The 25,716-nt window shown below is 39.1% G+C and overlaps 1 protein-coding gene across 2 annotated transcripts in view; it reads left to right on the top strand.

Moving 5' to 3' along the window:
• Positions 1 to 25,716, top strand: part of MET (MET proto-oncogene, receptor tyrosine kinase) — a gene marked incomplete at both ends in the record, with an annotated part of 66,176 nt that overhangs the window by 35,527 nt on the left and 4,933 nt on the right. The window contains 9 exons of one of the 2 annotated variants that reach the window (XM_084205624.1): positions 687 to 851; positions 1,730 to 1,829; positions 9,919 to 10,137; positions 15,857 to 16,003; positions 18,003 to 18,159; positions 18,953 to 19,093; positions 21,493 to 21,723; positions 24,115 to 24,195; positions 24,811 to 24,992. In XM_084205624.1, the coding sequence (XP_084061750.1) occupies positions 687 to 851; positions 1,730 to 1,829; positions 9,919 to 10,137; positions 15,857 to 16,003; positions 18,003 to 18,159; positions 18,953 to 19,093; positions 21,493 to 21,723; positions 24,115 to 24,195; positions 24,811 to 24,992 (1,423 nt within the window). Of the gene's footprint in view, positions 1 to 677; positions 852 to 1,729; positions 1,830 to 9,918; positions 10,138 to 15,856; positions 16,004 to 18,002; positions 18,160 to 18,952; positions 19,094 to 21,492; positions 21,724 to 24,114; positions 24,196 to 24,810; positions 24,993 to 25,716 lie in introns of both variants that reach the window. The other variant, XM_084205623.1, reaches the window with a different exon arrangement.

Genomic DNA, 25,716 nt, shown 5'->3' with positions numbered 1-25,716 from the left:
ACTTCTCCAGTCAGTTGCCACCCTTGTCTCTGACGTGCCCTGCTCCCTCTGGCCACATTTTGTGTGCTTCAAACTTCAGGATCCTCTTGCTGTCCACTCACCCACTGAGCTCAGTGTAGGAGGAAGAGGACTTCCATGGCCAGGCATGATAGCAAGGGAAAGGTGAACATCCCAGAGACTGCTGAATTCAGCCAGCTCTTCTTGAATTTTCTCATTCTTTCTCCTTGCCCTCTGCCTGCTCCTCAGCATCTGGTACATCCCACGTGAGCACCTTTACTTGAGGCTTTTAACACAGATTAAGTCCTGTGGACTTGAAAGAGGCAATATCCTACAGCAGATCAAGTCATTCTCCTTAAACCTGGAGTGTGTTCTTGTTTTCCAGGCTGGAAGCTGCCTTTGCAGGGTTCAGAGGCTCATGGGGTTGTCACTGGTACTGGGGCAACACCTTCCATCAGGCAAGGTGCAAGTCAACTGAATTAAGATTAATCTTGAGCTTAAGCCATGCTGTTGCAATTTCTACCTTATGTCATGCTTACTTGTTGCAATCTGATTATCCAGCAGGAAAATCAATGACTTTTTTTTACAAACAGATCCTTAGGCAAGGTTGGGGCTCAGTAAAGGACAGTGTTTTAAGCCAAGTACATGTTTTATAATGGTGACAAGCAATCTGTTTTCAGTCCTCCCAGCATATCAGCGAGCACTGTGGAGTGCTACACTCCAGCACAGCAAATTCCCCAGGAATATCGTGTGAGAATGGAAATCGATGAAGCTATTCGAGACACAAGCAGCCATTTCACATACAGAGAAGACCCAGTTGTTTTAAAAATTCATCCAGCCAAATCTTTTCTTAGGTGAGTAAAATATTCTTTTAGAAATAAGAAAAGCAACAAATGGACGAAGAACGGCTATGCTGCTCGGCAATCTATCAAAAGAAATTGCATTTTTATCTCTATCTTCCGTGCCAATTGTTTCTATTATGGTGCAGTTGCAGAGGGCAAATCATTTCCTTTCAGAGGTGAAGGAGGAGGGGGAAGGGTGCCTCTTTTCTCTTTGTGACTTCACTGCTAGCTGCTGCTGAGCCTACCTGTGATGTCCCACTGAGATACCCACTGCACTGCTAAGTGTGTCTCCTATGCTGTGTCTGGACATTACACTGATTGCTGAGGAAAATCATTTAATGTGACAAGTCAGCAGACTCAGGAGAGCAAATGGATTTTAAACTAGTCTAAATCCAGTGCTATATAAACATTATGAATATATATGTATGGTAGTATGTGTGTGTTTTCAAGTGACAAATTTATGGTCTCAGTAGCTCTAATCCAAGCCATCTGCCTTTGCCAAAAAAATGTCAGCAGTAAAAGAGACACCTTTGAATGCAATAGGTGAAATAATTTAGTTAGCAAATGCAAGGTACAAAAAAAGTGACCTCTTAAAATTTACACATTTATACCCTGGCTTATCACAGTTTTAAAAATTATTTTTCTTTTCTTTTTTTTTTTATTAGTTGTTATAGTAAATTTAAAATCTCTTTCCCTGAAAAATTATCTCAGTGCTCAAAGCTATGTATTTGCATGTATCCAATACAAATCCCTAATTCTGGTATTATGTTATCATTTACTCTAAAATATAATTTGTAATTGACATTACATTATCACAGCAGGTATTTATCCTACTTATCTTCTCTCTTCCTTCCTTTTTTTTTTTTTCTTCTTTTGGTAAATTTTCCTAGTGGTGGAAGTACAATCACAGCTCAGGGAATCAACTTGAACTCAGTGTGCTTTCCTCAGATGGTGATTACTGTACCTAAACTAGGAATGAACTTCTCTGTGGTGAGTCAGTCTTAGAGAAGACAATCTGTTATCTTTTCATCTTGGTGGGATGAATGGTTGTCATTTTCAGCCAAAATACTTTGACTTTTGCCTTGAAACTTCGGGGCTTCTACTGATATTTTGGTGTTTTCTGCAAAAACTGTTTTCACTGTACTGGAAAAATTAAAAACAAATTTGAAATTAGGTGAGGATAAAACAACTGTTTCTAATAAACCTTTTCCAAAGAAATAAAGCTAATACAGTATCTGATAAGAAGATTTCTATATTTCAATTTAACAATGCAAATTCAGTGACTAAACACACAGCAGTACAATATAGATATGTCAGATTACACAACAAGGTCAGGCACTACTGTGATACTCAAGTGGTCACTGTGGATATATATCAAAGGAAGAGGAAGAATAAATATATAAAATCAAAATTGAGTATTATTTTTAAGGATTTCTGATTTCCAAAATCCCTGTTGGGGAAATTTGTCCTGACTTTGATAAGTTCAGCAACTAAGTTTGAAGATGGCTTTGGGGACTTGCAACTGGGTACTTCAGCTTAAACAACAGGTGTCAGTCAGAAATGTAAGGAGAGTTGACACTCTACAGTGTCCAAATCTAAATACAGATATGGCTATGTGATCTGCTTTAATTCTTATAGGGCAAAGATGGCATTTGTCATCTAGTTTTACTGAAACTGCCTTCTCTAAGCTTTTTTCTACACATATGTGTTGTGCCTCCAACATTTTCTTATCCTGAAAGGTTTGTTTAGTCTAACTGAAGCTAATTTGCTAAATTGACCTACACTCTTTATGACATGCTACTTGCTGTTCATATTCTCAGCTTATTTCTAATGATTATCATACACTGTTTCCTGAATTGAATTCTAACTATTAGACCTAGGTTTGCTCAATGCATTTTAAATGGTATGTCTGCAAATTCACAGTCTTTCATAGCTTCAAGGTCATCATATTCTTCATGATCCTAATTTGTATAATATTATGAGTGTCAGGACCTGAATTTCCGCAGCATGTAGTCGTGGCTTGTAATTTAATGAGTTCAGATTTTAATCTAAAAATCAGTTCCTTTCCAATGAAACGCAGTTAAGTGTTATCAAAAAGTCACTTTACCCATCAGTCAGAAAATAAAATCTTTCCGTGAAATCTACCAAACTCAAAATTTATTAGATTTTGAGTAATGTGAGCATAATTATTTCTAAGCACAAAGGGTTTTGAAGGAAAAGATTGTTGCTGAAATCAAGTCTTGAGATTTTGCTTTGTGTAAAGATCATTTGTTTGCTTTTTCTATTCCCCTGTGGGTATCGCTGTGTAGTATTGCTTCTCTTCAGGCCCTGATACTGCATACCTTGTCAAATATTTAGGACTTCTTAGAATCTGAACATATTTGAAAGATCTGGAGTTTTATAGAAAATCCACTGTCAAAAGTGACTGGCAACTCCAGGCAATAAACACCATAGAATTTACTCTTTCCCCCAAATATTGGGGAGCAACCTTGCCTTTGAGCAGTTTTGCTTTCATCCTGCCTCTAACCTGCTGTTGAAAAAAGACATGGACTTGTCAGTCAGAATTATCTCCTTTAGTCTTTTTCTTTTCATACTGTGCAGTGTGTTTGACATTTGCCAACAAACAAATCTCCTGTCCCTGCTGATCTCTAAGAAATTGCCCCAGTGTATGAGCAGCTGTATACAAGTTCAGTCTCCCTGCACAAAAGGTGGAATATAACCTCAAATGGATTATAATCCTGAGTGGTTTATATTTTGACATTGCCCAAGCAATATATTTTTGCTCTGCTGAAATTAAAGGCTTCTGGCACTCAGTTGCATTCTCTGCCTCTGTGGCAGCTATTTGTTCTGCCACTATTCTCTACCTCAAGCATGTTTCTAAAGGAAGAGTATTAATTCTCAGGTAGAAAGGGAAGATTTATAAGTGGCAAAACAAGATTGTACCGTGTAACTGAGGAAATTTCTGGTGGAGGATGCCTATGGCTGTAGTCTTACCCATCCTGCACTGGAAGTTCTGGGCTCTCTGCATGGGAGATATACCAAAAAACCCCAATTTCATCCAGTCATTATTAAAATAAACAACAATGCAGAACTATTTCCAGCAGAGATCCAGACCAACTATTCCTTTTATAAGGGAGAAGACACTTCTTTGGTCTGTTTTCCTGAACAGACCAAAGAGGTGCTCAAGAAGTGCTATAGCTGAGGTTATGAGTCTTTTTGCTTCCTTAGTTTGGGAGAGAATAGCTAAATGAATAATTTTTTTAATTGTTATTTAAGCCCTTTTTCTTTTCAGATTTCTCTCACTAGCCTCCTCCAAGAAGCTGCTTTTGTCAGTATTCAGAAACTCTGGCTCTTGGGAAAACCAAAGCCAGCCCTGAAACACATCCCAAAGCATCAAAGGAAAGTACAGCTGGGAGGGACCACAGCAGCCAAGCATGGCCCACTTCCCTGTGCCAGGAGCAAATGTGCCCAGACCACTGCCTAACAGATACTTGTTTAGGCTGTTATTAAAGCTCCTCGTGAAAGAAATTTCACAATCTTGCTTAAACAAGCTTTAGAGAGAGCTGCTCTACCTGCTTACCTAGTGGTTTGGAAAGACTTCTTTCTAATAATTAACCCAAATGCTGTGGCTAACTACCTATCTTCTTCTTTAACCCTCTGTGGATACAAGCAACAGATTATCAGTCCCTCCTGCTAATTTTATATATTTGCACTAAATTATGATTCAGCCTTTCTCTTATCCAGTTAAAACAACCAAACCACTCCAAAGTCTCCTGATAAATGTTGTCTCCTAGAGCTCTTCTCATTCTTTCAGACCCTTTTCCATTTGTCTAAAACTGGCAGTGCCCGATTTAAAATGGGTCTCACCTTTTCCTGTCAGCTCTCTGTCCTGAGGTTTAATTGTGGCCTAGAGTCCTGATGGAGTCACAGTGTAGGTGGAGGGCCATTTCTATAAACAGCAGGAGCTGTTGGGGATGCTCTGCATCCCAAAGTCTCAGGGAGCAGAGCCAGCAGACATGCCCTGGGGCATTTGCTTTTCTCTCCCTCTTTCCATCCCAGTGGCAGAGGTGAGTGGTATAACTGATACAAAAGTTTTTCTGGAAGAACTTCCTATAAGAAGTGCAGTTTCACTGAGACTGAAAAGTTTTGGGCATAGTAGGCCAGCCCCCTATAGAAGAAACATTTAAGCTGAGCTTTTCAGCTTTCATGTTTGTAGTTTAGTATCTCTGAAAATTTTTCTTCTATAGAGCAAAAAATGCCTTGTTTCCATTTTACAGTATTCTTTTCATATTTATTTAAATTTCCTTAAAATTGTTCAGTACTGTGTTCACACTTGTTATGTTTATATTACATTTTATGTTAATACTGTCAAAATAATGCATTTTGCCTTCTTTGAATATATTTCAATGAGTGAAAAAAATGTATTGAACCATATGTTTCAATAATTGCAGTGTGTTTGTTTTTAAATTTCTATTTCATGAGTTCTTTTGATCATTTGTTCTGACAAGGGGAAAAAAGTAGGAATTTAGGCAGTGCTGCATAAATTCCCAAGAGCTCTAGAGAACGCATAAGAGTACAGAAACCTTCTCACTTCTCTTCACGTATCCAGTTCCTGTGTGAGGTACACAAGCAGGGAAGCAGCTCGTTCCCTCCTTTCATTGTGCCTGTAAAAATACCCAAGGCACAGTTTGGAATACTGCTTGATCAGGAACCTGTGCTGTAAGTCATGCTGGATGACTCTTCTGCTTCTGAAGCACTTGGGAGTAATGTTTTTTTCTTTGAAAGCCTGTAGTTTGCATTGATTCCCCCAAAGTGAACAAGTGGTCGTTTGGGGATCCTTTCTTGTAGCATTTATAATATTCCATCTTATTACTAATTTTGATATATATTCCCATTGCTTAATCTCTTCTAACAATGAATGTCTCAAAACTAAGAAGCATTTTTTAATACATGACCTTCAACAACTGATTCTGTAGCTATGCAAGTTCTCTTTCCACAGACTTTTAATTATCTCTTCAGTAAGTAGTCTTTTGAATGTTCTTCAGCATTTTTAAATTTTTCCCTGCCAGGTGCCATTTCCTGCTGTTTTACTGGACAATTTTAACATACTCTAAAGTTTGTTCAATGTTTACAGGTCTGTAAGCAATCTGTACTCATATTCATCAAGACACCTAGAATTCAGCAGTGAGTGTCTGCCTTTGATGTATTAAATAATGATAAAACAAATTCCCTGTAAAGTGTGGGTAGTGAGTGTGTGATTATTGAAGATATTCATGATTCCCTATCCGAAGACACCTAGGCTTGGATCCTCTCTCTTTTGACTCCAGGGCACAAAGCTGCCACATAATCCCAGTGAAGAGTTCCCCCACAAAGGGGAAAATTGATCTTTCTTTCTCTGCCAAATCTATAGCTCACACATCTCCTGCCAAGAAAAGGGTATAGCAGGGGATGTCAGGGGAAAACCACAGTGTGAAATCACCAGGGTGCCAGGGATGCTGTGCTGCAATGTACATTGACCATCCCAAGCCCAGGGAGGAATTTGGACTCCCAGTCAGTATTGATCATGCTGTGCAAAGGGCTGGCTGTCAGACCCAAGAGCAAGAGACATTTTACCTTCTGGTCTCATGATCTGAATGACTAGAAGCATCATCTCTTATGCCTTCATCCAAGAAGAAAACTAAAATAAAAAGGCTACCAATCCATCAGGATCATTTATTGTTCCACCTGAAATGGCAGCAAAAGGCAAAGAATTTGCTGAAAAACCTTCAGGATATGCTTTACACAGAAAAGTCTTCTGAATGGGCTTTTCTTCATGTTGGACTTGTATTTTCTTCTCTTTCTATTGAGAAATCATCCTTTGGCAAGGATGGTTGGAGAGTCTCCAGGTCTGTCTTCAACTTCATTTATCTTTCATTCTTCACTGGAACTCCAAAAGTTTACTTTTTATGAAGGAACAAATTGGCCCTTTTCTCCTTTCTGACAGCTGCAGATCCTGTAATACACACCCAACTGCCCCTCTCTAATCTGGGTCAGCTGCTGGGAGACCTCTGGATCTCAGAGATCCTCCCTCATACTTTTCCTGTTGTTCTATCAGATGAAAAAGAATTGAATTGGGCAGTGAAGTTCAGGTTCTGTAGGTCAGATTTGAATTCATTGCCTCAAGGGTCCTATTTTACAAATGGAAGAATACATACCTTAAGTGATGAGTCATATGCATTGTGCAATGGATTATTATTCCCTTTGGGGTATAGCATTTACTTATGCTTGTGAAATGCTCCATAATTTTTATATTTTTTCTTACTCTTTGTCTTCAGATGTAGATTATTGTCACAAGAAAAATGTAGGCTTAGCTTTTAAAGTGAATCTACTTTAAAGTTTAATTAAATAAAAGTTAAAGGTGCTGGGTGATAGGCAGTATCTTAATTGAGAAGGCAATAGATTGAATTAGGGGGGTTTTCTTGGAGATCCTCAATCCAATATTTCTTGAAAACTAAACCGTCATATTCTTCAATTGCTAAAACCAATTTCAAGGTAAAAATGTCATGTCAAATCATGTACCAATAAGGGCATTGCAAATAAGATTTTTCTTGACCTTACCAATCAGTCACATTGCATCCCCTCCAAAGAGTATTATTAGATTTTTATCATTTTCTGAAAGCTTCTGCTTCAGAGACCAGCCTGATAAAGTAAAGTATCTGATTCTAATAGATAGCCACAAACAAAGTTATGAATACCACTGCTATTCATTTAATGGACATCACTACTCTGCAGTAGATAAAGAGTCTAATGAATTTACATTAATCAAATAAATATAATGATTACTTGGGTCATACTTGGGTGTGTAATTATATATATTTTAGTAATCCTTTTTAAGAATCGACACAATATGATAGATTTCTTTACAAATATTCATAAATCATGGAAAAGTATGGTTGATCATCCATTATGCTGATGATGCATCTTATTATTTCCATACTAATTGAAATTAATTTCTAGATCTATGTGATAGAACGAAGCCTGAGATATGGTCAGTGGTGTCTAACAAGGTATTCAAAAGAACAATCTGATACTGTAAGCAAATGGAGCAAAAATCTGTCTTGTGTCCCACAGTTTATCTTGTTGCCATGGGGGTTACAAAAATGTTTCTGAATTTCTGCTAGGAATATAAATGGGCTGTTAGATGCACAGGTGCAAGTGCCATTAGCATCACAGAGAGCTCCACCACGTTGTTTAACTGAGTGGGAACTCAGCTCACAGACACGTAGGAGCTCTAAAACTAATGCTCAGAATGTTGAAAATGTTTCCCTTGGCAGATTCAAGATTTCACAATATTATTCACAGAAACATGAATTGCTGTGGTGATAACAAAAAGCCCTGATTTTCAGATAGCTAATTTAATCCCACTTTTCAAGCTAATGTGGGTATACAGCTGATACAGCCTGAGTGGTTATGTCACTGATTTGAAACCATGCAAACTTACATTGCATTAATTTAAACTAATTTCAAAGCTCCTTCAGGCAGTATTTGATAATGAGAACAAATTTATTTTGAAAAACGAAACAGAAAAATATGTATTTTGGTCTTCTCTGGATGCACAAAGGTATTCAAGAGCATTGTTGATCTTCCAAGGAAATCTCTTCTAGATAAAATTTATTTGATTTATGATGGCGAGGAGCTTAGCCCCATTCTTTCTGGGACACGCATCAGATACGCTCCTTTATATTTTGTACAAAAAGAACAAGTTTGATCTTCTCTCGGGGCACGGTGCAAAAGGGACTATTTACAGAAGGTTTGTAGAGTTGGAAGAGAAATGCTTCTGTGGACTGAAGCAACTCTGTTTGTGCCAGAAGTCCTTCAGCCGTGTGGTTGGTAGGCAGCAGGAGGGGCAGGCCAGGGAAGGGAGCACACAGTGCAATAACAAACCAGCCACTCTGCAGCTGCTGGGGTGCAGCCCAGCACGCACCCTGCCTCCCACTGGGCTTGGCAGATGTGCTGCTGACATTGTAAGCAAAATACTCCTGTAGAAACCTTCACAGTCCAGACAAAGTTTACCCTTCTAGACCACCATTAATCTAATTAAGGATTAGATTGTTGTCTAAGGGGGATCAGTTGGAACCCACTCTAGGTGAGCTGTTGTCCCTCTGTCAGCTGCAAAGGCGGTTCAGATGATCACATCCCCGTAGCAGAGCATCCTCTGGAAGGTCTTCTGATCACCAGCAGCTTTCCCCCATTGCAGGCTGTCATGAGGAGCAGTGGCAGAGTGAGGGGCAGGTGCCTATTGGCAGGCTGCTCCTGCCCTACAGTGAGGGGAAGCATCATATCCCTGCTGGTCTGAGGTACAGTGCAAAGCATGTCCCTGCGGCAGCGCTCCCAGCAGGGGCTGGCATGACTGTGTACCTCGGCACCAAGTGCCACACATCTGGGGCCTTACATATACATTTTTAGAAAGGAGATACACTTTGCTGAGCCTTTGTGGCCCAGAATTCACAGTGGCTTTGGCTCTAAAGCCCTTTCTCACAGAGTCCACAGTGGCTTTCTGGAAACATAGCAACTTAGCTGCACTATGGGTTAAACAGTGCTTTACTTCTGTTTTCCACTATTCCATTTAGTTTTGTTGGCTTTTGCCTTGTCCTCTGGTCCCTTACTATTGCTTTGGTAGTGAAAAAGAGAGAGAGATCCATGTTGCAGTCACTGTGACAGGCTGGGTAACCTGAACTATAGCTGCTCAGTACACCAGGCTAGCCTCCTGATGGTCCTTGGCTTTGGAAATCATTTTCCATTAATTATCTGCAAAATATTTACTTTAAAAGTGCTGTGAACAATCAGGCCAGGAAGCTTGTTTACTTGAACATTTCCTCTACAAGAGTGCAAACACCATTGACGTGAAGTTTTTATACTTTTCTCCCAGCTCTACATAAATGCTGTGTAGCACTGATCAGGATTTTGCTTTGGTTAAAGGAGAACAAGACCCTTGGTGTTTATTTTTTTTATATATGTGTATTGTTAAAGAAAGTTGCAATAATCAGTGACTTCCTCTGCGTGTAGATATTGCAATTACTTCTTTTTTTTTTTCTTATAGGCGTGTAGCCACCGCTCTAGCTCAGAGATAATCTGCTGTACAACACCTTCACTGAAAGATTTCAATCTCCAACCACCCTTTGTGACCAAAGTGTTCTTTATTTTTGATGGTGTCAGCTCCCTGTACTTTGATTTTGATTACGTAAATAATCCTGTATTTAAGCATTTTGAAAAGCCAGTGCTCATCTCAAGAGGCAACCAAAATGTTCTGGAAATTAAGGTAAGAAATGCTGAAATAAGTTTTTCAATTATTCTCAAGTGCACATCAGCAGCACAGGGTGGAAGAGACATTTTGATGAAATAAAGGAAGCCCCGAGGACGGGAGGGCAGAGAGAGCACTGTGTTCAGTACTGCATTCACCTGAGCCCACTTGTCACCATTTAAAAGACACAGAGCTGGAAACAAAGAAATGTGTGTACCAAGGTGGTTGCTGTCATCAGGGGAAGTGGGAGAGGGGCTTTCCTTGTCCTCTTGGGAGGACCATGCTGCATCAGCTTCTGAGTGCAATAGGCTGCACCTCCAGTTCAGGATTAAACACGGCCAGCAGCCCAGAACATGAAGTATGTGCCCTGTGTGTAAGGCCTGGCTCTTACAGTCATGGTTTTGTGTCCTTCCTCATAAAGATGTGGTCTGGCTGCTTCGGTTCTCTGGAGCTGAGGGAAACTCTGGCCTGTGCACAAAGTCACTCATGAGGATCAGTCACTGCTGTAGCCTAAATATTTATGGGTCCATGAAAAATGCAAAGTTGATGCTGAATGCCTATTCAGAGTGCACTGAGAATAGCCTACATAGCACTGAGAAGCATCTCTTAGGAATTTGAGGTCCTCAGCAGCACAGGTTTCTCTCTACCACAGTGCTGTGGAGAAAGCTAAATCCATTTTGTGAGTCCATTTTCTTGAGTATTAAATAGAAAATGTATAAATATGGCTATTTCTAGTTTGCAGTGAATGCTTATGAAAAATGTTCAGTATTTATATGTAATTTACATAGATACCTAGAATTTGTATAAAATAAAATTGATAAAAATGTTTTATGGAAGATAGTCAGTCTTAATGCTTAGGTCATTTCTTTCTGTCGCTCCTGCATAGCTCTGTAAGCCAAAAGTTTTTCCCCATCACAATGAAAAAAGCTTGAAGCCCTGAGGTCTTTGAATCCAGCATGGTCCAGTGGGCCAACTTCTGGGCTGCAAGACATCAGAAGTATTACTGCTGAGTTCCTGTCAGCCATGCTGAGTTTCAGTCAAAGTCTGCATATTAATCCATCTCTGCAAAGTGTTTTAGGCAAATACCAAAGAATAATTGGTCTGATTTTTACTTTTGACATTGTTTTTTCTACTTGGAGCTCTTGGCCATACAATCACTTCTTCCTCAGTGCAGGGCAAATCTCTTGCTCAGTTATGGAGAAACGCTAAAAAGAGTTCTGATGTGTGGGTCAACAGATCTGGGAATATATAGCTGCTGCATGGCTCAGTGCCTCTGTGCAATGACAGCAGTGTTTTCCAGTATTTTCCAAGTCATGCATATCAACCAGTTGGAAAGAAGACTAATTTGGGAAAAATTTCAGAATAATGTAGATTGGAAGGAACCTCTGGAGGTCTTCATAGTCTAACCCCATTGCTCAAAACAGGGCTAAAATAAAAATTAGGTCAGGCTGCCTATGGCATTGTGTAAATGAGCTTTGAAAATCTCCAAGAATGGAGATTCTACAGCTTTAAAACAGTCAGCTCCACTAGCCTTGCATGATGTATCTCATGCTTGAGCTCCCCTCCTAGCTCAGAGACCCTTTTCTGTACTTCATCCAGTTTATCAGTATCTGTCTTTTTCTGTGGGGCTCAAAACTTGACACAATTTTCACAATTCAGCTCCACAAGTGCTGACCAGAGCAGAACAATCACCTTCAATCTACTGGCTTTACTGCTAAAATGTGTGCTGAGCCTTCATCACTAAAGTGGCATGCTGCTGCCTAATTTCACATTATGGTCCAGCATATCAGTCATTTTATTAAGTCTGATATCATCTGAAAGCTCAAAGACAGTGTGTCCTATCCCTTTGTCCTAACTGTCAAAAGATCTTGAGCAGTATTGGTTCCACTATCATCCACTGACAAACAAAGATTTGATCTCTGTCCAATCTGTTTTTCACTCATTTTATATACCATCCATCCAATCCATGCCATCCTAAGTTTTATTCATTGCTAGGAGAGATTCTGTTGCAAAACTTGCTAAAACCCAGATCTGCTTGTCCAATGCTCTCCTTTCATCTAGAGAGCTGTCTAGAAGGTTGGGCAGGCAAAATACACTCTTGGGAAACCTGTGCTGGCTGTTCCCAGTCGTGTTCTTGTCCTTCCTCTTCCTGGAAGTGCTCCATGAGGACTTGCTCTATAATCTTCAGAGACACTGAGGGTCAAAAATTAGTTGTTTTTTTAACTTTCTACTTTGCTTACTCTTGTATTTCCCTGAAGAAGTCTCTGGTGCTGTTTATTGCTAGAAAAAAAACATTTAGATAAGAAAGGCTGACTGAGGATTGTCATAGTGACAACTGACCAAAGTCACAATTGTGTAGTGTTGACCTGTAGTGATGGCTCCCAAGGCAGATGTCTCCCTAAGCTTAATGTCTTGGTTCTTTCCTGACAACCAGCTGAAGAACAGCATTAGTGAAAGGTGGTCTGCTAGAACAAAGCATGAACAGGCACCAATTTAACATCTTCCTCTAAATAGAATCAGTTATAGTGGGGTGCTTCTATCAAAACTGTGAGACAACTTTCAAAAATTTCAGTCAGGAGCCAAAAGAGCATTACAAGCCATATTGGCAACACTTTCCCCTCGCCCTGTACCCACATTCAAAAATAAACACACACACAACTTTACATGCCTCACAATCATATTTTGTGGAGTAATTAAGCAAGCTCAGCATGAAATTAAATGGCAGCTTGCTTCAGTGAACAGTCTGTTCTACCAAACCAAAGTTCTTTTATCTCTTTCTTAATTAGTTTCAGAGGGGCGGAGGGAACTTTTATCACAAGTTTTTCAGTCTAACTAATCTAGTGTGACATATTTGGCTTTCATCAAATGACAGTGAGTACCAATTGAAATGTTCTGTTTGGTTTCCCCTGATGACCACAAGATGTTTTTGTAAGAAAATGTTATTCACAAGAAAACATTAGGTTTTCTATTTAAAACACAGTCAGGGCACTGTGTGCCACAAATGCCAGTCCTCCTTGTCTTTAGTGCCAGCCTCTCAACATCCCACATCATCACTGTCTTGCTCTGCCAGCTATGTGGCTCTTTCAAGTCTCTTGGTGCCCACCATGCCCCAGTCAGAGGAGTCATGACAAGCAACTCTCTGCTTCATCACCATGAAGACACCACTTCAGAAGGACTCCCATCTCCTACCAACAGGGAAAGCTGTCGGGGCAGGAGAAATTCTGGTGTTTCACTCCTGAGTCTGCTGAAAAGGACAGAGTCAACTTGCTGCCTCCCCCAGAAGCCACTCATCCAGACCTGCAAGCTGGGCTGCTGACAGCTGAGAGCATCCTAGCATCCACCCCCCCAAAAAAAACCCCACAAATCCCCTACACCCCCCCCCAAACAAACAAACAAACAAAAACAAAAACTAAGCAATAAATAAATAAATAAGAGAAGCATCTTTCTTCAGTTAGCCCAGAGGCCTGGTCTGTTCTGGGGTTGTGATTGTGCACTAAGATGGTGCAGGACTCTGTGCATTGTTCCAGAGGAAGTCTAGGCATGGGCCACCAGAAACTAAAGTATATTTATGAATATAAATCTTCCAGTAGAGAAATATATAGCACAGTTGTAATTCAATGTGTGAGATCTTGGCTGTGCTCTGGCACTTCTGTCTTAAAATTCAGAGTAGGGCAAGACTTACTAATTTGCCTACTCTATTCTTAAGCCAGTGCAACACTTTCTTTGTGAGATAATCTGCCTCTTTATAGGTCACTCTGTTGTCAATCTTCTTTCACATGGCACAGGAAATCGTTACTCTCAAACCCTGGTCCAAAAGACAGCAATATGGAAACTGTGGTATTTTTGAGCAAGCTGAAGAGGAACCTCTGCAGCTGCAGTCATTCCTCATTCTTCCCAAGTCAACCTGCTCACTCTGCTTAGGAGCCTCAAAAATGCTTCTGACACCAGCCTCAGAATTTCCACACCTTAGTTAGTTTACTGTTCTTCTGCTGCTTTTAGACTTTTGCCCAAGTTATTCCCATCTCTCTAAAAGTTGTGAGGTGGCTATGCTATCAGATTGGATTGCAACCACTACCCCCTACAGCTTGAAGGATAATTTCTCCAGTTTGCATTCAAGGGCATTGCTCACCAAGAAGGGGGCAATACACACTTGAAAAGAGGAAATATTTTTTTCTCAGTTCTCACAGGAGCCAGTTTCCTCCTTATCCTAAAATTGTAGGCAAATTCTGTTGTGCTGAGAAGAGCAAAACCACTGCTGAAAGTGTTTTGAAACTCTTAATATATTTAGATATCATAGTGAATATATTTGATTCTATAATATCTTAATTGTAACATAATAGTCATAGTAGTAAATAATGGCTGCCATCTTTATAACTGGCTAAAGACCAGTATGATTTTTTTTTCCCCCATTTTTCCATTAGTTTTGGTGGAGAAAAAATTCTAGGTTTTGGTGTAGAAGAAGAGACCAATCAACCATACTCTCCAGGATAATATATTTTTCCTGAAGATGGAAGAATTAAATTCAAATATTTTGAGGTACATCATTCAGAGGAAAGATATGGCTCACAATCTGCCACAAGTCTGCAAACGAATAAGCAATAAGCATTCAAATGCTCCCCAGCCCAGGAATATTTTATTACTTAACACTAAACAAAATGGCTTTGACTAGACAGAAGATAGAGTGCAAAATGGACTTTTATGGCCAGCGATTAAAAAGCATTTACCTGGGGTGTGGCTTTGCCATCCAAATAGGACATTAAGCTGCCTCTCCTATACATTTATTACAGTTTTCCCAGGGTTCAGTCTAATTGTGAAGCAGATCTAAAACATATGCCAAAGTAAGATTATTTTTTTGCCCTTCAGAATGGGATTCTTGTTTTCTTTCCAATATACAAGGCTTCACAGTGGTGTCAGCTGTGATGCCTTCCTCCCTTCTCATGGAAAACTCCCAGATCCAGCACATATAAATAGCCTGTATTAGTGCCTCCCTTCTCCCTTCTTTCCTTCAATCCCACTTAATATGTCTCTTCTTTCATCTTGAGCTGGGTTGTACCTGGGCTAGGGCAGCTCTTAAATAGAGATGCCCTCCTGAGCACAAAAGATCCTAAACTTGGCCTTTGGATTCTACTGTCACAATATCAGAAGCAATAATTTCTCATCCAAGTCTGGGATGTGAGAGCAGGTTTTCTGGGTAAGAAGTGTACTTTTCATGCCTCATCTTTACCAAGAATTTTTCCTTTTTGGTCTGTGGAACATGATTTTAACAGACTTGTGTATTATTATTTTAATTAATTACTTCTTTTTGAAAGCTTCATTTCTGCTACCATAACCACTTGCAAAACAAAATGTATGAGATGCCTTTAGCTTGTAGATAATATAATGCCAGTTTTCTGTAAACAGCAGCATTACATAGTGTGTCCTTTCTTAAACAAATTATGCAAAAATCTAAACAGGACCAACAGGAGTAATCCCTCAGACATTTAAAATTTCAGAAGTCTGTACGAGCTGTATGAGTGACAGCAGATTTTATCTGTAAAGTTTACCAGCCTACACTGGCCCTCTGTCAAAGTCACATTTACATGAAATAAGCCTATACATGCATATGGACAGGACAGTGTAAATTCTCATTAGTCTTTTATTCCACAATTTATTCTTCATTAAAATATCTTTCAAGCTTGTAATTACTTAACTTTTATGAGATGGTTATGTAATATGAAATTGATTTTTTTTTTCCAAGGGAAATTATATTGATTCAGAAGCTGTTAAAGGTGAAGTGCTAAAAGTTGGAAACAAAAGCTGTGAAAACCTTCTCCTGCAGTCGGAATCAATTCTGTGTACGGTTCCCAGCGATCTCCTGAAATCCAACAGTGAGCTAAATATAGAGGTGAGGCAACTACACCACACATGAGATATTAATGCCATTTTTATTATTATTCACAGTGTCACTATTGAACCAATAAACTTTAAGCCTAAATAAAATTTAAGCCTAAGCCTATGCTTACAGAGATATCTCTATGCCTGTTTGTGTGGGATGGAAATTCAAATAATATCAGCTATTTTAAAATAAATATGATTGTCATTGTTGTTATTACCTGTTTGTACAGAGACTTTATGGAGCCTTAGGCATAAAGTAGGACTTGGACTAAGCACAGAAATAAAATTATAGTTATTAATCCAAACGCAAGAGGAAACATGTGGGGAAGAATGAGAAGCTATAATGGAGTAGTTTTAGTTTGGAACTCACTAGCCCCCTTTTCAACAAAACATTCTGCTGCTGTCAAGAGGATCAAATCTTTCCTGAAGGTTTTTTTTTTGTCTGCATTTTATAATTTCATTTGAATTCTTTTTATAAGAAGAAGACACTTAGGACAAATGATTGAGTCATTGCTTTAAAGGTGGTCTCATTAGAGTCATTCAGTGTGCTACTGCAAATTTGAACTGTAGACATACTGATTTATAGAATAAGACATAAATCTTTCAATACACTTGTATTTTTATTAAAGATATAGAAAAATGAAATTGGAATGGGATTACTTTAAACTATGAAACTGTACTCTGATTCACTGCAAACAGTGGAGACTTTGCTGGTCATGTAAGTGTGGTTTGGATCAAAGTCTGTGCAAGCTCTTTGAAGCAGGGACATCTATTTTTTCAATGTCTTTATGACATTCATCTCACAGGATCCTGGGCTGCGAATGATATTCCTATGTGGCAACTGCAATCTAAGTAAATAGTAAAACTAATTTGACTTATTAATATGGTAACTAGTAAGTTATTTTAATTTCTTTTTTAAGGTAAGTATTCATTTTCTTGGATATATCAGGCAAGCTATAAAATTAGATGCAGATCTCCTTTTGGTGTAGGTCTCCCAGATTTCTAAGTGCCTAGTTTCATATAATAATACTTGTGCACAGGTTGCATTCAGTTAATGTGTTGTATTTTTACATATTTGACCAGGACTAACATTGCATTCAATTAGTTCTACTCTGTAATATTTTCTTAACTTCTAAGAAACAGATATGTGTGACATGTTTCATGCACAGAAAAGAACAAAACATAAAGGGGTTAAACAAGGTTTCTACTTGTTTACTGGCAGGGAGACTCAGAAATTGTAGTCTGCCCAGCGAAGAAGAAAATTTGCTCTTTTGACGGGCAAATCCATCATTACAGTACCCAGAGGGATGAATTCCACAGGAGGAAGAGAAAAGATGGCCAAATGCATTCCAACTGACTGAGCTAGTGCTGTGTGACCTAAAACAGTTTTTCCCTGTTAGCTGCTTGGTGCTTGTTTGGTTGTTGGTTTTTGGGGTTGTTTTTTTTGTTTAGTTTTGTTTCTTTAAACTGTCAGCAAGCTAGAAGCTGGCAAGGGACAGGCTCACGTGACCTTGGGAACTAAAATGCAAGCATGCTGTCAACAAGAGAGTGAGTTTGATGTTACAGCATATTTGTGCCAGAAGGACACACATTAAAGACAGTTGGGCTATTTTTTTTAATGTACGTGTCAGCCCATATATCCATAGGCCCTTCCGTGCACCATATGAGTAGAAGTAGGAATTTAACATTTTGAAATAGCAGTGGATATAACAGTGGAACCCTGTTATCCAGAGGGCATGTGAGTGCATGCTGTGTGTGTGGTGTATCAAATACAGAGCTGTGTCACTACCAGAGCACTTGAAGGTGAGAAATGAGTCATAAACATGTAGCTCTGTTTTCATGTACACCAATATAACAATTTCTTCACTCACAGTGCCTTATCACAGTACGGCATCATAAAATCAAGATTTAATACATATGAGACATATCAGCTCATACTTTAGTACTAATAATCTAGTTCTTACATGTCTTTGGAAATCATTACACTATTTTTTTCTTTGTTATTTCAGTGGAAGCAAGAAGTTTTGTCAACAGTTATTGGAAAAGTGCTGATCCGGCAAGATCAGAATTTCACGGGACTAATTGCTGGAATTCTTTCAACGTCAATCTTAATTTTTATCTTTTTGGTGGTTTTCTTCTGGAGAAGGAAGAAGAAACAAATTAAAGGTCCATCACAGTCAATCCCATCAAATAATTCCATTATTATCTTAGATTTTTAAAACTGACATAATTTTATGCTTTGCTTAACTGCCATGCATTGCCCTGTTGTAACCTGTCAGCAGAGGTTTCACAATCAAGTCCCAATGCTTAGTTGCATTTCAGTGCTTGGCAAGAGCCTTAGCTGGGTGAAGGGCCACATTATGCCTTAAGCAGAAGGATTTCTGAGGAACTCTGAGCTATTAGGAAAAGTTAGTAACTTCTTTTCCCTAATCAGCTTTGGAAGAGGGGATGAGTAAATGACATGCATGGAATCACGAGTAGTCCAGCTTCATCCAGGCTGTGCATGAGTTGTGCAAGGCACAGAGTGCTGCAGTCTCCTGGTCTTTATTCCCCCAAATCAGGAACTTGGTCAGACTCCTGTTCTTCCTTGGCCCCTGTGTCTGGGTTTCCTTCCCGTGGGAGCTGCCACACTATGTAAGGTGGGAGGAGGAGGGGAGCTAGTGTATAAGCAAGTCTTGTCCTGATGCACTATCACAGTCAGACCATGAAGCTGGCCCTAGAGTCTTCAAAGCAGTCTTTGATCTTCCAGTATAGCTAAGAGTGGGTCTTCAACACAAGATTTTTTTTCCAGAAAATCTTGCACTGTAAAAATAGCTCAAGTCCTGCACGTCTGCCGCAGCAAGAACATAACCCTCTTCTCAGCAGAGCAGAAAATCTAAATTTAAATAAATAGATTAATCAATATTGGCATACTAAAAACATGAGGGTTTTCTAATATTGCTTTCTCTTCCCCCTTCAGATCTGGGAAGTGACCTAGTTCGCTATGATGGCAGAGTGCACACTCCTCACCTGGACAGGCTGGTGAGTGCAAGGAGTGTAAGTCCAACAACAGAAATGGTTTCAAGCGAATCTGTAGACTACAGATCAACTTTTCTAGAAGGTATGACTCTAATTAGGAAGATATTTTACACATCTTGATTTTCATGTCTTCACATGATAGCTATTTTGATCAGTATCCTAATTCCAGTTTCTCATCTGATTTGTCTGTTTCTGTATTTTTGCGACTCTTATGTATTCACAGGCTTGCTATTTCAGCTGAGCTTCTCAGGTGCTTCCCAAGATCAAGGTGCCTAGGATTTTTACTTTTACTCAGGTTCAAGGAATAAATAAAATACAATTAGTAAAAACTATAAGTATGCTCCACAAGGTATTAGGAGCTAGTGTATATAGTGATTCTGTGTTGTCATAAGATCCATCACACTATGCACAAATCCCCTCAGAAAAGGCTGATTTTAACGATAACATCAAGTGACTGTAGGTTTAGTGTGTCCCAGTGACTTCCTACAGTTCTAATAAAGCAGTTCTGTTAGTCTGACATGGGACATGGGGTTTTATAAACTGATATTCTTTTGTCTGTTAATGCCCCTCCTGTAAAATGGGACATTTTATAATGCAGAAATGTTAATTTTAAAAGTTAAGCTAAAAGGATATGAAGACTGCAACAAATTGAATGGAGGTCCATATGCCATCTGCCATTATGCCATTATGCCAGACTGAGGGAAGAATAATCCTACATCAAATATATTTTTGTGCTGTATAATATGACTTTAAAGTGGGTATTCAGAAGAGCAGTCTGCCACACTTACCACACCATGCTGCGCTCCTTTAACACGTGTGGAGACCATGTTCTATGATCACCATTGAAGAGCCTTTATCTATTAGGAGTTACCACTTTATGATGTGTGAGATACCACAGATGATTGTTAGTGTTAGCATAGACATAGTGTTGCACTATTTCAGGGGCTGCTATATGCAGCTGAATGGAAATAACTCCAAGTCTTGTTCCACCTTTGCAAGCCCCAGTCACGGAGCTATCTGAGACACAGGCCTGCTCCCAGCTTCCCGTATCATTCTTTAATTGCTGCCACCAGCTCATACAGGAAGTTTCTTGATTCAAAAATTTCCAAAGGGAAAGAAAAGCCCATGTTGCTGGTTAGAAGGGAAAGTGATACATGAGACAGAACTATGCAAAGATCCTTGGTGGAAGGTAAATCCAGAGTGGTCCTGCAACCACTGTGTGCTGGCAAAGAGCAGCAGAGAGTGCATCCAAGAAGGGTGTGTGTTCATCTCATGTTCCTGTAGCAATGCTGATGTCAATACTATCAAAGAATGAAATAATGAAAAAATGAAATAATAATGAATATTATCAATGAATGAAATAACCTGCATGAAAACATGCAGGTTTACATTTCACAGCTGTAAATATTATTTTGCAGCCATGGCTAGATTATTTTACTGTGTTTATTAAATAGATATTTGCCTTTAGTTACAAATAAACTAATTTGTAAGTTGTAAGAGCTGGTATTTTTGTTCCTAGAGAAAATAACAGAGTATTTCTCAGCTCCCAGAGTGATTAAAGCACTTTATAAAAATTTCACAAGTTTTATGCAGAAATAAATAAAGAATGTCTGTACAATATTTTTTACTTTTTGTAATAAGATACCTGATAATTTCTGTAGGTACATTTTTATTTTTGACCCTGGACTAAATTCAGCTCATCACTCCACTGAAATAATTCCAAACTGAAATTGATATAAACTAAACATAGTTCTTTCATTCAGTCATACAAAATACTAGGAAAATGATTTTAAACAAAACCAATTTGAAATAACTGAACAACATGTTGTTGATTAAAAAAAAAATCTCAAATAGATACTCCTGGATTTACTGAAATATTTTAGTTTCTGCTATATCAGATGGCTCATGTTATTTTCATGAGTAGCACCAACTGTAATACCTTCAGCAGTTACAGGAAATGAATCACCTCTAGGCATTTCCCTGGTTGAATATTTACCATTGGATAAATACAGCTACTCACCAGCACTTTGGAAACCTTCGTGAAGTGTAAAGTTCCCTACCAAATTAGAACACGACAGTAACAAAAAGCTTCATGTTTTCAATTGTTCACTACCTCCTCCTCCAATATTGTTGTCATTTTTCTGTTTTAATCTTTTTACTCCCTATTGCTAGAAATGCTAGAACCTCTCTCTGGCAAGAAGTGACAAGGCTTCATTCCATCCCTTCAGAAAAGTGGAAGTTTTGCCATTTACTTTCATAAAAGTAGAGCTGAGACAAGCATAAGTTTCTAGTGACATGGTTTTCCTGGAGGCTGGCTGATTACCAATACATATTTTCATTTTCCCTTTGTGACCAAAACTTCCGTAAAGCCAAGCCACTTCCAAACTGATAAAATCAAACCTTTTTCACCAATGCAATAAAACTCTTCATTTTTCAAGGGGAACTTTGAAAGGATTATAACAGTTTCTGTTCGTTTTCCAGATCAGTTTCCAAGCATGTCTCAGAATGGATCGTGCAGACCTGCCCAGTATCCTCACTCTGACCTCTCCCCGATTCTGTCTAGCGGAGACTCAGATTTAGCCAGTCCTCTTCTCCAGACTAATGTCCACATAGACATCAGTGCCTTAAATCCTGACCTGGTCAAAGAGGTGCAGCACGTGGTTATTGGGGCCGACAGTCTGATTGTGCACTTCAGTGAAGTAATAGGAAGAGGTGGGTACTGCAACATTGCAAACTGCTCCTCTTTTTGCACACCCATTCTTATAAACCATTCTGAATAAGGTGGTTATACAGAGATTTTTCCAAGCTTTTCAGCTCTTATGGCATTGCATACCATGTACTGAATCAAGGAGGGAATGAAAGGGCTCTCCTTTGAAGTCAGTGCATCTGATCAGTTGAGAAGACACCATCAGGAGGAAGGAGTCTGCCAACTAATGAGGCTCTTTTAAACTCATGGACTTGCTGGTCCCACTCCAGCTGCCTTACTCTCACCCTTTTCCAGGCTACAGAAAGCTCAGCCAGGGATTCTGATCCATGAGGCTGTGGTATGGGAGTGAATCTGCTGCAGGATATTATGTGAAACCTGAGGCACACACCTAAATGGCAGGGGATGCCGAGGCAGGAACACAAGCGACCTCAAACTTGGAGCCTGTTATCTGTCTGGATTGCTATATGACACAGGAGACTCCTGCAGTCATTAGTGTAAACAGTAAAACAGTTTCACCATGGCCTAGGTGAAATGCCCACTCCCCTTTTCCCTCCTCAAGTTTCCACCAGCTCTGAGAAATTTGCTGCTTGTTTCCTCCCAGCAAATGCTCTTCATATCACCTCATTCCTCTCATGCCAGCTGCAGAAATATGTAGCCCTTGACTCACTTCCCCTTAGTTTTGTCCCTGATTTAGCAAGTCTCCTATTTTTCTAAATTTCTCTCATCACTCCTATTCCTCTACATCTTCATAAGCAAGTTCCCTTTACCTTTCATAGCCCAAGCCAGTATTTCTGTTTGGGACATTTTTAAACTCTGTATGACTGAGTACCTATTAGTAACCAAAGTACAAGCTGTATTTCAGTATTTCTACAGATCATGCATGAGAGGTCTCTTGTTGAGTATCAGAATACTGATAAAAAATTGGCTATAAATTATATTCCTAATGCCTCTTCTGCAGGACAAGTGCCACAAATCAAACAAACAGTCAGCGTGTTTCACTTCTTTGTATTACACTTCATCATCCCCAAAGCAAGGGTGGGCCTTTTTCTTTTCTTTTTGGAAAACGCCAAGTAATTTCCCATTTTTTAAATGTTGAAAATATCTGGAATGACACTGAGATAATTAGCCATTTTAAATTTTCTCCCTTCTAACCAGAAATGGGCCAAAACCCAAAATATTTTAGACACACCCAATCCAAGCTTTAGGATTTGTGCCCAGGCTCCAAGCAATCTGTGGTCTGATGAGATTTTAGTTGCTTTTATAAAACAAACTTTGGATTAATTTTACTTCAAGCCAAAAGCAAAGCAAACTGAGCTCTGACCAGAGCTTATGACTGGAACATAGTAAAATTAATCAGATAGTCTTGTTCTCTGTACAGCTCACACTTAAAAAAAAAAAAGAATATGCTTTCTAACTGCAAATATTAGTATTTTAAAAGTTTCCAGTAAATAGTTCATCTGTGAAAGAAGCCACAACTGCACGTACGTTATTTGATTTAGAGAAATTAATGTGTGAACCTGGAGCTCAAATTTCACTGTTTCTCAAGCTGGTAAACCTGACTTCTCATAGCAAGTTTTGGTAGACAACATCATTTGCTTGGCAGGAAAGCACAGGATTTCTGTGTCCCTGGCAGTTCATTTCACTGCTCAGACCATGAGAAAGAAGGCAAATTTTGTTCATCATCTTTTAGTGATATTTTATACTTGGAACTAGGCCATAAGAAAAAATTGCCAAATGGTGTCATCAGTCTATGATCAGTAGAGCAACTCCCAAACCATCCACAGCCAGCACATAACTTTTAACATTCAACATTTTCCATGGAATAGCAAGACCTGAGCCACTGTGATCCCAGAGTGGCTGTCCTTTCCATCAGATGCATCAAGTTTGTACAGTCCAGTGGACCTCTTAGCATGGGCTTGCAGATCACTGGGAACCACCAATCCAGTAGTCATGTCCTAGCTGCTCCCTGTGCCTTCCAGGTGTCCTCCTTGGACACCCATGTCACAGGAGATGATGGGAATGGGCTGACGTGGGTTTCGTGTGCTTAGTCATTACAAGAGCGCTAAATGCTTGTGGCGCCAGCCTTGCCATTAGTTATACTCTCCATTTAGGTCAAGAAACACCAATTATGCTGCAAGTAGAGTTTTCATTTTGTGTAATGATGGTTTTATGTAGTGGTGGTTTTATGTAATGGTGATTTTATGAATGGTGGTTTTATGTAATGGTCCGATTCCATTTATTTTAATATGTTAGTTAGGAAGCGTATATTACCAGTGTTGGGAATTGGATAGAAATGGAACGTGATCACTTTCTTACAGTATAATTGCTACCCAGTGGAAAATACCAGGAAAATAATTTTACTTCTTAAAGCTAATATTACTCATTTTTTTATACAGGACATTTTGGCTGTGTGTACCATGGGACATTGCTGGATAACGATAGCAGGAAAATTCATTGTGCTGTGAAGTCACTGAATAGTGAGTTACATGTTTAATAGTGAGGCGTTACTATTAATTCCAAAGATAACTGGGGTGAACCAATAAATTCCAGTGAAGTATACATTCACAAACAAAGATTTTTAGTTGCAGCTGAATCAGATTTATCTTTGGAGCAATTCCCATTATTCCATATTACCACAACACATTGGCATATATTTTTACATCAAATGAAATGTCCATATACTTCCTCTACAAAGAAAAAAACTCTGGAAAATAAGGAAAAGGTAGTATCATTTTTTTATTCTACTGAATACTGAAGATTTGGGTTTGGAAGCTAAACTGCTGAAGAGTGGGCAAAACTGCTGGAAAAATAGGAAGATAGTATAACAACATTTATTAAGGACTTTACTCAAGTGTTGTTATTCAATTTTAAATCATTCAAAATAAGAAATAGAGAAACAAAAATTACCAACAGACTGTATTTGGTCATTGTTGGAAAACCAATGCACATAACCTCATTGTACTGTGGGAGGTGGAGAGCATGTTTGTAGTCTCTCATTATCACTTTGTTGTACAATGGCATGCTGTAGAGAAATGAACCCTTGTTTTTTTCTGTTTCTTTTAATTAACTCATTTTATGACTGGATTTCTCAGGGATTACAGACCTGGAAGAAGTAGCTCAGTTTCTGAAAGAAGGAATAATCATGAAAGATTTCACTCATCCCAATGTTCTGTCACTCCTGGGAATCTGTTTGCCCAATGAAGGATCCCCATTAGTTGTTCTTCCATACATGAAACATGGAGATCTTCGAAACTTCATTAGGAATGAGACTCACGTAAGTACCTGGTGAGGTAGAGAGGGAAATGCGAGTCTGGCCACGCCCTGCTCCAGCTCTTACAGGCTCTCATAATTACATTAGGTCTGCAACTTGCTGCTCTTACTACACCTTAACCTTTAGCACTTGCTTAGTCTGGCATTGAGCCCAGCCACAGCAGTGCCACTCCTTCCCCTCCCCCTCAAATTCCTCTCTAGAATGTTTCCCAGAAATTATCAGCAATAAGTATTTCTCATTTCCCATCCATAATCCTCTTTATAAACAAATGTGTTTATGAGATCTACGTCCAGGGGCCCAATCATCTGCTGGTTAAATTAAACTGGCACATCTCTGTTCACCTTAGCACAGCAGTGCCAGTCATCAGCATCTGCTTTTCCAACTCCTAGGTAAGGGAACTCCATGTGCAGCTAGTGTCACAGTATATTTCTTATCAATATTTTTTCTTCTTATCTTAAGGAAGAAAAACAGGGTCTGTTATACAAACTATGCATACTCTTTTATCAGCAATCTTCCCCATTTCCATTGAAAGACTGAAAGATTCCTCAAATGTGCCTCATTGCTTTCTCTCAAGTAGAAGACCACAGGTCTTACCTCAGGCACTGTAAGCCCACTTTACACTCTAGTATTTCATCTGTTTCACAGTGTTAGAACAATATAAAGTGACTTCTGAGCCAATAGGATTTTGTCCTTGCAATCAGCAATAGCCAGTACAATTAAAAAAAAT

Source organism: Fringilla coelebs (genome assembly GCF_963513975.1).
Source record: "Fringilla coelebs genome assembly, chromosome: 5".
Taxonomy (NCBI): Eukaryota; Metazoa; Chordata; class Aves; order Passeriformes; family Fringillidae; genus Fringilla; species Fringilla coelebs.
The sequence above is the reverse complement of the archived record's forward strand: the minus strand, read 5'-3'. Positions and strand labels throughout refer to the sequence as shown.